Below are 13,167 nucleotides of genomic sequence, written 5' to 3'. Positions count from 1 at the left end.
CTGTGCAAATTGGTAGATCAAGGTATGTACATACAAGGCTTGTTGAGTCAAAGTCACGCTATGAACTGTGGACAAAAAACAGATCCCATGAGCTTATTGCCTTTACATTTGGCTTTCTGTATATTCCTGTTTGCTGGATGCCAAACTGTGCATGTGCTGATGTGTTTTGAACATTACCTAGGTGGTGGATCATAGTGGTTCTGCTGAAGAGGGGGCCAATCTGATTTATGCTCAGCTAGAGAAAGTCATCAAACAGGTACAGACTGTCTCTCAGCCACATCAGTCTTCCAAACATCAATTTGTTTTGATAGGTCCTGTAAATGAACACTTTTGAAACATTGATTTCTACGTCTAGGAGCTGCTGGGTCTTGAGGGAGCAGATGTTGACTCTAAGGACTCTGGGATAGAGGAGGGGCATGAGGAAGACTCAGGAGATGTGCTGTGGGACCTGCATGATGAGCAGGAACAGATTGAGTCTTATCAGCAGGCTTGTAGCAGCACCACCTCACAATTAGGCTTCCAGAAGGTAGGGCGGATCCCCAAATCTATAACTTACCCGTTCAGTTCTCTGAAATGAAATAGTTTGGTATTGATTTCAGTGACTCTGTGTTGCATCTGATGTTCCTCTCAGTATATAGATCGTTTGAATGATATGATAGCAGCTCCTCCTCCCACACCGCCTCTGCTGGTATCTGGTGGTCCAGGCTCAGGGAAGTCTCTGTTGCTGTCCAAATGGTAAGAACAGATTTCTTCATTTTGGAGTAATATGTCCCATAACTTTTAAATGAAACTATTGGAGGATTATTGTAATTTAAAATATTTGGAATGTTGAATGAGTGGCTTTCCGTATTACTTTAAATTTAAACTTTAACTCTCCTTAGGATTGAACTGCAGCAGAAACAATCCCCCAACACCTTGTTTCTTTATCATTTTGTTGGTCGCCCACTTTCTACAAGCTCGGAGCCTGTTCTCATTATCAAACGCCTCACAGTCAAAGTAAGGAGTCTCTCTTATTGACTCTTCCGTAGACTCACTTCCCACAAAGTCTGTCTCACTGAAAAAGTATGGACATTTGTTCTCTATCTGTCTGTTGTCTGCATAGCTGCTGCAGCACTTCTGGTCAATTTCTGGCTTGTCAATGGAGCCCAGTAAGATCTTGGAGGAGTTTCCCCGCTGGCTTGAAAGACTATCAGCGCGACATCAAGGAAACATCATTATCATCATAGACTCCATTGACCAAATACAGGTGCCCTTCTACTCCAATGTTTTTTAACCATATTAGACCCTATGGGATTTGTCTCAGTCACAACCTCTTTTTACTGTACAGTTGTTTCTTTACTTTTCTGGCTTTGTCTCCTTTTGTTTTAGCAAGCAGAAAGACACATGAAGTGGCTGATTGACCCTCTACCTGTCAATGTCAGAGTGGTTGTGTCTGTCAATGTAGAGACGTGTCCTCAAGCTTGGAGGTGAGACCCACTGCTTTTAAACTCTAAATATCCGAGTCAATTTGCAAGTTATTAGAGGTTTCATTGGTTCAAATGACTGCCTGTTGGTTTTCCTGGCAGCAGTGTTTATGTCTAAAGATACTGTGATTGTTTAGGTTGTGGCCCACACTCCACTTAGACCCACTTAGTCCCAGAGAGGTCAGGAGTGTTGTCAATGCAGAGTGCCAGAATGTGGATTTTAAACTTACCAAGGACCAGGTCAGTTATCACCCCATCAACCGCCTTTTCTTTTTTTTTTAAAGTGCGGAAACACATTTAGAATCACTGAAAAAGGTGTGAGGATATCACAGCTGAATGTTTGTGTCTTTGTTCCAGGAAAAGAAGCTGGAAAGGCATTGTCGTTCTGCATCCACCTGCAATGCATTATACGTCACACTGCTGGCAAGGATGATCACCAGGTTAGCCAACTGCGGTTTCGCAATCCCTCCAGTTTATTAAACATTACAGAAAAATCTGTTCTCATAATACTCAGCTGCAAAAAATGGCAACATTCTGCAGCTGGTGTTTTCCCTTTAATATGGTCCAAGTTTGCAGATCCTGTAGCCAAACGTCTGGGACCCTTTTAAATCTGCTTGTCGGTCTGTCTGGTGTTATTATTGTCTTTTTAAAGTAGAAAGGATAGTTCAAAACTGCAGTTTCTGTGAATTGTAACTGCTTGTCTACTATAGGGTTAAAATTTGACACTGGTTCATGTGTTTGTTTTCAATTCACCGCTCTTCCCTAAATGTCTCTGGTTGTGTGATTGCACAAATTTAAGTTGCAAAATCATGAAAAATATGTTAAAGTAATGAATGTATCGTTGCTTCCCAGCAGTAAATCGTGTTGGTCGCTGGAGAAAAGCCTGGAGCAGTGCCTTCATTGTCAGGACACCATGTCACTCTATCGCCTGGCACTTAAGATGACGCTGAACTCTCTCAGCACAGACAGAGAGCGGCACATTATGAGAGAGGTGACTTAGAAACGTTTTGTCAGCGTTATTGGTTTAAGCCAGAGAGATGTAATTTCCTTTAGTGTCACAGACAAGTTTATAACCTCTCAAGCTTTCTGTTTTTGTTGATATGAATCCTTTCTCCACGTAGCAGGTAAATATGTGCTCGTTTTTTGTCCTTCCTTAGATATTGTGCCTTGTATGTGCCAGCCATAATGGAGTGAGTGAATCAGAGGTACTAGATCTTTTCCCAGAGGTCGAGTTGCCTCTTCTGTCCTCTCTGCTTTACCGCCTGAACAGACTCTGCATTGTAACCCTCCGCTGTGGACTCATCAGGTTTCAACATCTGCAGGTGATTAGGCTCCGCTTATAGAGCAAAACATCGTTAAAGACAAAATGAGTAAAAGAATTCTAATATTCATAGGACACTAAATTCATCATTAGACAGATTTGTCATTTTTGTCTGTCACTGTGTCTGTCTGTCAGGCTTGGGAAGCTGTGAGACTGGAGTTTTTAGATGGGGGAAGCAGCTCCACTACATACAGAGAGAAGCTAATCCATTACTTCAACCAACAGCTCAGGTGCTGCAAAGTAGTCGTCGCCTCCTTTGACATTTGCTTCTCAAATCACATTCTTCTGTCAGTCCGGCTCATTTCATTGTGTGTGTTTTCAGTCAGGACCGTGTGACGTGGCGTGTCGCAGATGAACTTCCCTGGTTGCTACAGCAGCAGGAGGACAGAACTAAACTACAGCTCAGCCTTTTGAACCTGTTTGTCTCCCAAAACCTCTACAAGAGGTACATATTTGTGGTAACTAAAAGCATGCACACACAGAGGAGGTGGTTTTGCAAACCATGCCGCATTTGTTCAGGAAATGCCCTAAAGACGTGTGTTTTGCCCTAAAGACGTGTGTTGTTTTCTTTTTCCAGAGGTCATTTCTCTGAGCTGCTGGCCTATTGGCAGTATGTGGGGAAAGACAAAAGCTCCATGGCTAGTGAGTACTTTGACTCTCTGAAACGCTATGAGAAGAGCTGTGAGAGTGAGGACAGCATGACCAAGCTCGCAAACTTATACGAAACGTTAGGGCGTTTCCTCAAAGACCTGGGCCTTCCTAGTCAGGTAGGCTACATGACTGTAACATTAGCAAAACTGCTAGCTCTTGAATAACTTAATACATCCATGTTTATCATTCACCTTCAGTCATTCTGTGCTTTGTCTTGCATTGCAGTAATTTTTGCTTTCATTTACTTACACAGTCAAAAAAGAGAAATATGTGTCTCTAATTGTGTTTTTTTGCTTAGAAAGTGTACATCTTAGTACTGGTTAAGGCACATATCACATAGCAGGTCCCTTGGTTTGTCCATTTCCTGTCTCTGTCCACTGTCACTATCTAATAAATGCAAACATGCCAAGAAAACAAAACTATGAAAAGATTCACGTGTATATCTGGTTCTGCCTGTCTTTCTAGGCTGTAGCCCCTTTACAAAGGTCTCTGGAGATCAGAGAGACAGCCCTGGATCCAGACCATCCCAGCGTAGCTCGCTCTCTACACCAGCTGGCTGGAGTTTATGTCCAGTGGAAGAAATATGGCAATGCTGAGCAGCTGTACAAGCAAGCCCTTGAGATAAGTGAGAATGCCTATGGTGCGGAGCACGCCAGCGTGGCACGAGAGCTGGAGTCACTGGCTATGCTTTACCAGAAGCAAAACAAGTAAATGGGAATTTCTTGGTGTTGGCATGAATGACATCATTTGTAACTGTAATTATTATCAGTTGTTTGAGACAAGCAGTATATTATACAGATGCACCCCACCTGTTCTGATGATTTTAGAGAATAGCTTTGATACCAGATGACACTCTGGTAATACAGGATTCAATTAAATGTACACATTTACGTAATCGCTCACATCTGGTACTTTTACTGTCAGGTATGAACAAGCAGAGAAACTCAGGAAGAGGTCAGTGAAGATCCGTCAGAAGACTGCTCGCCAGAAAGGTCATATGGTGAGCATATTTCTCAGATACCCCCACTCTTAGTCATGCTCACCTAATCAGTCATATTACACCTGCATTTTATCTGCTTCCTCTTTCAGTATGGCTTCACTTTGCTGAGGCGCAGAGCTCTGCAGCTGGAAGAGTTGACTCTGGGAAAAGACTCTGCAGACTGTGCTAAGACGCTCAATGAACTGGGCGTCCTGTACTACCTCCAGAACAACCTAGAGTAAGGCGCACAACAGCTGGTGTTTAACACTCCTTTTAGATATTCAGTGCGCAGTTACAGCCTAGTACTTTGTGTCTGAACCTCAAAAAAAACATTCACTAACCTTCTTAATTTGTACTCTGTTAATTTCACCTGCAAATCTAAAATTCTTCTCCTCACCAGTGCAGCCAAGGTGTTCCTGACCCGCTCTCTGGAGATGCGCCAGCGTGTCCTCGGCCCAGATCACCCAGACTGTGCTCAGTCCCTCAACAACCTTGCTGCGCTGCACACTGAAAGGAGGGAGTACGAAACGGCCGAGGACATGTATGAGAGGGCGCTGGACATCCGCAAGAAAGCCCTGTCCCCTGACCACCCCTCCCTGGCATACACCCTCAAACACCTGGCCATGCTCTATAAACGCAGAGTGAGACATGTGCCTGTTGAGACTGACGTGATTAAACACTTGCTAATCAGCTCATGTGGTGTTGGTTTTGGCAGCTAATCTCATTTGTGTTTTACAGGGGAAGCTGGAGAAGGCAGTTCCACTTTATGAGCTGTCTTTGGAAATCAGGGAAAAAAGTTTTGGACCCAAACACCCCAGTGTGGCCACGGCACTGGTCAACCTGGCAGTAATCTACTGTCAGCTGGTGAGACTCTGCATCATGCTTCTTTTGTGTACTACATACTCAGAACTTTCATATTCCTCTATTATAATGTGTATAGTGGTGAAACAAGTAGTCAGATCCTTACTCCTACCTTAGTGGAAGTACCAGTACCACACTTCCAAAATAGTGTTTCAAAAATAAAGCAAATGTTCTGCATTGAAAATCATAGTAAACTGAGAGTGCATTAGTATTTATCAACTAAATATAATAATATAAAATATACATTCAGTAAAATGTTCATCGAGACTGCTGTATTGTAATGTATGGCATTTCACAGTTAATACTGATGGAGCAAGATATACAAGTTATTTATTCCATAATATTGTAGTTTATGCTTCTATCATGTTTTTAATGCAAAATTCACAAAATCTTACTGTTGTAATCTTAATATGAAAACTAACTAATTACTAAAATTCTCCAATAAATGTGTCAGAGTGAATTATTACACAATATCCGCCTGGCTTGTACTCGCCCACAAGTATAAAGTAGCTTATAACAGAAGTACAAATACCTCAGGTACCATGTACAATACATGGGAAAACATACTGACCACTTATTTGGTGTTTATGTATTCATTTTGATTTTTTCGCTATAATTTTACTTGCTGTTATCAGCAAGTAATTAAAGTTATACAGACCAACTGAATTACTTTGTCTCTCTCAGAAAAAGCACAGTGACGCCTTGCCCCTTTATGAAAGAGCACTTAAAGTGTATGAAGACAGTTTGGGACGCTCGCATCCTCGAGTCGGAGAGACCCTAAAAAACCTGGCTGTGCTCAGGTACTGTAGTGGAGCTTACATTTGACACGTTACATTAGTATGTTGTTCAATTCAGTAATTCTTTATCTTTTTTTTTCTAATCTAGCTATGAAGAGGGTGACTTTGAGAAAGCGGCTGAGCTTTACAAGCGTGCAATGGAGATTAAAGAGGCAGAGCCATCATTAGTGTGTGGTAACGCCCCGTCTCGCCATTCCTCCAGTGGAGACACGTTCAGTCTGAGGGGACCTGCTCCACTCCCACATGCCCCGAGGTGACTCTGTTCAGTCATTTATTACCACTCATCAGTACAAAACGTTTTGAGAGTACAGTCATAGAGGAACAGAAATGTAAAATGTCATGGTTTCATCAAAAAGGGAACCATCCCGGTCGTCACACTGTGATTGTCGTCTGGATGGAGGCTGCAGGGTTTGGTCAGATATACTGTGCGTACCAGTAGGATTATGACGTGTTTCATATTGGTCTGTGAAGCCTGTGTATGTACCAGAAGTATTTATTCATGTGTAATCATGTCTGTATGACACTCTGAACATCTGTTAAATCAGTCCTTTCATGGGCTTGGATCTCAGGTCTACACTACTCAGTATGGATATCTTTTGGAAAGAAAGCCCTCCAGCAATGAGGGAATAGAAAATTTATATTCCATACACTCAGTTAAATTTTTAAAAATTCTCTCATCTGAGAGGCTTCATTTCTTCAGAACTAGAAGAGAAGTAGTTTTCCCCTGAAGCTCCAAGGATTACAATCACCTAAATGCCCTTGAATCTACATAGCATTGATGATTTCAAGTGAGTAACCTTTAAGATCCGATACAAAAGGGGCTTCTCAACAACTTTGTCTCTTAATAATAATTAGCAGGACCATCAAACCTCAAGCACTTTTGTTTTCAAGTCTACAATGTACACATACTGAATGAAAATCATTTGGGAGCCATCAGATGTGTCTTTTATGAAAGACATGTCAAGTTTATGTCCTTATTTTTTCTATTTATGTTAAATGCAATGTTTACCTAACAGTATTATGTATTCTAAAAAGGGAACATGTAGAGGCTGAAGTAAAAATCCAAAACAAGCCTAGTGAAAATCAGAGTAAAGATTGTCTCCGGTACTGTTTTCTCGCTGTGTTTATACAAAACTAAATGTACATGTATTTATTCATTTACTACAGGTACTTTAAGGAACTTGCCAAAAACACAGTGGTGCCATATACCACGTTTCCAGGTCTAGGTACAATAGAACAACCAATTCTTGTTTGATAGAATGTACACAAAGCCAAAAGGGATGGAATGTACCAAAACTTGTGGTCTCGGTGCCAAATATAGAACATAAAATGTGTCTTAAGTGTTTTCATATATTGAGATCGTGTAATTAAAATGTGTAAAAGCTGTACAAAAAAAATCATATCCAACACGTCAAGAAGATTGTATGCCATCTAATAAATACTTTATTGAGACAACTTAAACATTGTTCTGTAATGTTGCAGCCGATATTTTCTTAAAGCCGAGTGAATGACAAAGCACATAATTGAAAAGTTGGGACTCTCATTCACGAATCAGAACCTTAGAAAGCACAGTAATTAAGACAGTAACCGTGATATTTATCTAGGTTTCTCGACATTTCATTAGAAACTCCTTCTATTCCAAGTGCTACACACTTTCCCAGTATGTCAGTCAGCAAATTACACATTTGACTTTTTGACTATTTTTGTGTGTTACATGCTATTAGCAGCACTTTTCATGCATTCCTTTTCTTCAGCTGTTAGAATTAGTCATTCTGTGATGTTTCATTAAGTGGCCTTTTTATGAGGATGTTATAACTTAAAGTATGGGTCAAGAAAATATATGTTGAAACTGAATAGCAGAAATGCAGATTGTCTCCTACAACTTTCGCATCTGAGCCATTAAGTCCTCTAGGCTCTGTTCGGTGTCCTCCACTGTATCTCCACTTGCTGGTTCCTGGTTGAAATGTGAGAAAACACAGTTGAAAAGTACTTAATACAGCTACTAAGCAAAAAAAAGTTGCAACAAAATGCTACAATTTACTACCAGCACCTTAACTATCAGTATGAAATGAAAGTAAAACTGGAGACTAGTAAATATTTAGTTTAAAAACTTATTTATGCTTCAGAAAACCTTAATTAGGTCACAAACTCTTCAAAGCTGTGGCGTTTTAAAGAATACTAACCTCAGCTGGAATGGTATAAGCCACAGTGATGCCTTCTGGGAGGTCAGGAACTGCACCGGATGCGGCCTGTAACTCTGCATCAGTCACCTCAGATACCAGTTCAATGCCTGTGCAGCACAAATGGACGCATTAACACACCTATTGTGGTGCAGAAAACTCCGGACAAACTGTTAGCTCGTTTTGCTCACCCCATTCATTGTCCTCATGTACGACCTCCTCCTCTTCCTCTACGACTTCCACCTTTGGTCGCTCAGCTTCTTTCTTCTGAAAGGAAAAAGTCGCACAGATAGACTCTGTCAGTTTCCCCACCTGACCTGTCTTATAAAAATCCGTGCAGTAACAGTACAATTTTTGAAACCTTGTACTCCTCCTGTTGTCTCCTGCAGTGGCGGTCGTTACACTGGGGGTTGGCTTTCATGGCCATGGAAGGGAAGAAGTCCTGCATGGCGTTGTAGCCGAGATAATAACTGACGGTACCAAACTTCAGCAGGTATCTGGAAGACAAAACGATTTTTTTTAAACAATGTATAACTTTACCTACACAGTATACACTTCAAATAAAGTATGTGAGACTTCATATCATTAAGTTTCAATCTGGCCATGAATAAAAATAACCTACTTGAGGACATTTTGCACCAGTAAACCTGCCACCACCCCCATTGTTGTTGGTAAGCTGGCAGCACAGACACCCTCCCGCTTTAGGGTCTTCTCATCGATGTTAGCGGCCACAACCAGTGGAGGAGCACACTAAACAAAACATGTAATACTGTATGACTTGGTTTTGTTATTTCTCGCGTAGAACATGTAGGTGTTGAGCATCTTTAAGTAGACCGTTCAAGGTAATGAAGAGGTGTCGTGTGCAAACGTACAGCAAAACAAGCCGTCTCTCCGGGAATGATGAGCTGGATGTGACCCGATACAGCGTTCTCACTGACTCCAGACTCCATCCAGATCTGACCTAGTTCATTACAGGCCTGGGAAACGAAAAGTGAGTTCAATCTTCAACATTAACGTCAACATTTTTGATTGACACGGCTAAACTTACTGTATTAATGGCCATTCTGGCTTCAAAGTTGTCCACACAGCTCAGGACCAAATCCACTGGCTTCCCCTCTTCCAGCCCTCCTTGACTGAGAAAACACAGAATATGTTCTCGTGAAGGTTTGTGTAAATCGTGCAACAGAGAAGGAAAACTAGAAAGCTTACAGCAGGAAGGCCAACCTGATGCGATCCATGAAATGCGTAAAATTTTCCATAGTGGTGATGTTGTAGTTATGGGTTTCAAAGGACACGTCTGGATTGATGTTTCTGTTGGGGGGGAAAAAAGTAGTCACATTTAAGTAAAAGAAGTTAAACGGTTATGTAGGGAAAGTGGACATGTATTGATGTTATTGTACCTGAGCGTGTGTTCTGCTGCTTCCACTTTACTGAGGCCTGCCTGGTGAGGCTGGAAGAACAGACGGTTCATATTGGCCAGCTCCACTTTATCGTAGTCAAAGAGGAGCAGCTGTGACGCCACGACATGAAAACAGGCGACAGGTAAGCGCACAGAAAAGTAAAGAAATCCCACACTGACATGGACGGATATTTAGCAAATGTGACAAATAACGGAAATGTTTCTATTACCTTACCAATGCCACATCTAGTGAGCATTTCGGCGGTCACACTGCCAACGCCCCCAACACCAACTACAGCTACTGTGAACGTCCGGATTTTCTGTCAACAAATTTGAAGATAGTTATTTATCCTTCCTCTTGCCTTAAGATGTAATAATGGTGATAATTATAATACCCATCAGTGTGAGCTGTATGCCTTTCTTTCTGGGTTTTATTTATTTATAAAGACCCTTCCAGTTAGCTTTTTTTTTTAAACGTCATTACTTTATTGCTGTCTTTTAATGTGGTATCTTACTATACACACTGAAATGATTGGGTTACACTGCAGGAGTCCGTTGTTTTTATTCACTTTGCACCTGCACAGCAATCTAAAGCGAGACTAATGTTTATCACAATTTTGTCTCATCTTCAGTTCTTGTTTTAGTAGATTTTTTTTTCTTTCTAAAACTCTTATTCCTAATGTTTTTATATTTATTAGCTTGCCTTTTAACATTTTATTGCCAGTCTTATCCGATTTTTTTTTAATTTTCTGTCTTGGCTACATTGTAAATTGAGGCCTCCATAGTTCAAAGTATTCCAAGTTTAAAAGAAAGGCTGAATAAATAACCATCAGTCTCTGTTAGTAAAAATCTAATTCAGTGGAGACAGTAATAAGAAAATATAAGATAAGCCTTACAGAAATCCCACAGTTGGGAAAAGTTGCAGTGTTACAGCAGGGCAGTGCATAAGTAGAAAATTTATACTGACAAAAAATACACATAACAAATGTTGATATTGTACAGATTGTACCATGTGAGGAAATTCACAGATTTCGCATATTTATATATTGAAAAACTATGATATTGCACAGATTCTTGCACATGTAAAATAAATTAATATTGCATAGAGTTCTAATGAGGTAGATCTGTTCAAGCAAACGCAACATAGCAACAATTGAAGGCACCCATATCAATAAAAATGCCAGATTGTGCATCCGGCGTTTAGACTTGCTAAAAACAGTATGTAAATAGTGGCTACCATGGGTGGAAAACCTGGATTATGTATAATACTTGATGGTAATTTCAGCTCTTGTTTAGTAAAATGTGACGATATATGTTAGAGGTGAACAAAATAAACAAAATACCTCATAATCATCCACGATTCCCATCCTCTTTAAAGCCATGAGACGACTGAAATGGAAACACAGCTGACATTAGCTCTGAGTTTTCAACGGTGACTCACGAGGCGTCGCCTCTCACTGATGGTAACGCACAAAATCTGTGAAAAACCAAAGTAATGGAAATAAAAGTCACCTGTACGGGTTGGAATCCACAACTTCGGCGCTCATTTTGTCTATTCTGGGTCTGTTTGCTGCCTGACTGTGAGCCTCTTCCATCGCACACTGCTTCTGCTTGCACTTTATCAGCTCGTTCTCCAGCTCTCTGACCCTCAGCTTCAGCTCCTCCACGGTCGCCATCAGGAAAACCAAGAAAACTCAACAACGTCAATAAAATATGAGGTTGTGAACGGAAAAAAAGGCGCATGAACACTCGAAATGCGGACCTGCAGAAAAGTACACGTCTTCTCTCCTCAAATCAGCTGTCAGGATGTGTGCTCCAGTAAACAACGTCCGTGCAGAAAACGGGAACCTTAAAGCGTTCCTGCGTCATTACTGGATTATTGGAAGCTCTTTCGAAGATCTGAGTTTACTGTTGATTGAGTTCTATCTATTAGGTTTTAAACTCTGCTGAATTTCTGTAAAATATTAATTATCATAGATTTAATGGCTGTTAGCGACATTGGGGTTGTGTGTAAATTGTCCAACTGCTATTATCTTGTATAAATCACAAGTCCCATTATTTGTCTGTTTTAAAAATATTAAAATTAATAATAACAATTCAACAAGTATATGGTGTTTATTATGCTGCTGTAACGCTATTTACACTACCAAAAGAACAAAATGTCTCTTTGTAAGGCTCTTCCCTATGGTATTACACCGTTTTTATGCAGTGTAATACCATATATTTAGGCATCAAAAATTCCTAAATCTTGCTGTTTACACGTTCAAAAATCTCCTTTCATTGAGTTGTAGTTAGACACTGTTGTTTATGCTGTCAAAAACGCAGAAATGGACACTTTTTTACAGTGTTAATAGCCCAGAAAATGCTGCTTTTTATGGTACTCTGGTGACTTAGAGTACAACATTTCTTTTTATGCCATCAAAAGTACCCAAACAATATATTTGTTGCATGAGGCCATTAAAAAAAATGCCTTAACACTATTTTTTTAATCCTGTCAAAAATCTGTTTCAGTAGTGTTCTACTTAGCTATATTTATGCAGAAAATGCCGCCTTTCACAGAGTTGTCCCACAGCTTAGAAAGCCTATCCTTCCTTTCTGCATCACCAGAAAGTTCAAAGTTTATGTAACCAAATAGAGAAGAGGAAAACAATATATTCCCATATGGATCTCAATGAATGTAGAGCAAATTATGAGAAAGTTAATGTGAGGTCAAGTATTGTTAGGGTCCAATCAGTATACTATAACTGAATATTTAGTTTGTATAGGTTTATTATTAGCCTACATAAGGTAGAGGAAACATTTGTTGTGACTCATTTGCTAAATAACGAAAAGAAAAAGTCGCTTTCTGCCTTGTTGTAGCCTAATGTTCTACACACTGCAAAAAGTGCCCTTTTTTTCCCCACTGAGCACCTGCCCCCCAAAATGTCTGTGCACGCCACTGCTCTACTGTAAAATGGTAAATGGTTGTATTTATATAGCGCTTTTATCCAAAGTACTTTACATGATACGTCACATTTACCCATTCATGGTGGAAGCTGCCATGCAAGGCGCTAACCATGACCCACCAGGAGCAATTAGGAGTGAGGTGTCTTGCTCAGGGACACCTCAACATGAGCTTGATGGGCTGAGGATCAAACCGGCAACCTTCCAGTTACAAGACAGCCACTCTACCCACTGAGGCATACCACCATTCCTGGAAAGGGAACGTTTTATTCTGTTTTATCTCAACATGACAAATAAAGGCTCTTTTCTTTAAAGAGCAATCTGCAGATGGCAAGAATGTGTTACTTTCTTTGCAAAATAAGGTGTTAAAACATGCAAAGTCACATGTTTCGTTACAGCCACAGCTTAGGCTGTGAGCTGTGGCAGGGCTGTCTCCTCCCTCGGCTTTGCTCTCTCTCTCTTTGCAGGTGTGTGCTGTGCTAATGAGGAGTCCAGGTGTGTGTCATCTGTCATCAGCAGATCATGCAGGTGGAGGCCAGCTAATCAGGTTCTGCCGTCCTATAAGAACTGTCG

At 40.6% G+C, this 13,167-nt stretch overlaps 2 protein-coding genes across 4 annotated transcripts in view; one reads left to right on the top strand and one right to left on the bottom strand.

Moving 5' to 3' along the window:
* Positions 1–13,167, top strand: part of nphp3 (nephronophthisis 3) — a 39,342-nt gene that overhangs the window by 2,914 nt on the left and 23,261 nt on the right. The window contains exons 9-28 of one of the 2 annotated variants that reach the window (XM_022207191.2): positions 182–256; positions 356–526; positions 632–735; positions 882–996; positions 1,103–1,246; positions 1,369–1,466; positions 1,601–1,703; positions 1,821–1,903; positions 2,319–2,454; positions 2,621–2,785; positions 2,920–3,014; positions 3,107–3,229; positions 3,362–3,551; positions 3,901–4,142; positions 4,360–4,435; positions 4,525–4,652; positions 4,815–5,055; positions 5,153–5,278; positions 5,960–6,075; positions 6,161–6,325. In XM_022207191.2, coding sequence (XP_022062883.2) covers positions 182–256; positions 356–526; positions 632–735; positions 882–996; positions 1,103–1,246; positions 1,369–1,466; positions 1,601–1,703; positions 1,821–1,903; positions 2,319–2,454; positions 2,621–2,785; positions 2,920–3,014; positions 3,107–3,229; positions 3,362–3,551; positions 3,901–4,142; positions 4,360–4,435; positions 4,525–4,652; positions 4,815–5,055; positions 5,153–5,278; positions 5,960–6,075; positions 6,161–6,325 — 2,696 coding nt within the window. Of the gene's footprint in view, positions 1–181; positions 257–355; positions 527–631; positions 736–881; positions 997–1,102; positions 1,247–1,368; positions 1,467–1,600; positions 1,704–1,820; positions 1,904–2,315; positions 2,455–2,620; positions 2,786–2,919; positions 3,015–3,106; positions 3,230–3,361; positions 3,552–3,900; positions 4,143–4,359; positions 4,436–4,524; positions 4,653–4,814; positions 5,056–5,152; positions 5,279–5,959; positions 6,076–6,160; positions 7,534–13,167 lie in introns of those variants that run through there. The other variant, XM_022207186.2, reaches the window with a different exon arrangement.
* Positions 7,493–11,477, bottom strand: uba5 (ubiquitin-like modifier activating enzyme 5). 2 transcript variants are annotated; one of them, XM_022207204.2, is made up of 12 exons: positions 11,164–11,477; positions 10,995–11,040; positions 9,882–9,971; positions 9,653–9,762; positions 9,477–9,563; positions 9,301–9,385; positions 9,125–9,229; positions 8,875–9,002; positions 8,614–8,749; positions 8,444–8,519; positions 8,256–8,362; positions 7,493–8,026 (listed from the first exon to the last, which is right to left on the bottom strand). In XM_022207204.2, exons 1-12 carry the CDS (start codon positions 11,325–11,327, stop codon positions 7,949–7,951), a joined length of 1,212 nt encoding a protein of 403 aa, XP_022062896.1. In that variant the 5' UTR covers positions 11,328–11,477; the 3' UTR covers positions 7,493–7,948. The 2 variants fall into 2 exon arrangements, with proteins under 2 accessions (XP_022062896.1, XP_022062905.1); XM_022207213.2 differs by lacking the exon at positions 11,164–11,477 and having other exon boundaries at positions 9,887–9,971; positions 10,995–11,043.

Source organism: Acanthochromis polyacanthus, chromosome 20 (genome assembly GCF_021347895.1).
Source record: "Acanthochromis polyacanthus isolate Apoly-LR-REF ecotype Palm Island chromosome 20, KAUST_Apoly_ChrSc, whole genome shotgun sequence".
Taxonomy (NCBI): domain Eukaryota; kingdom Metazoa; phylum Chordata; class Actinopteri; family Pomacentridae; genus Acanthochromis; species Acanthochromis polyacanthus.
Note: the sequence above shows the minus strand (reverse complement) of the source record. Positions and strands in the feature narration are given on the sequence as shown.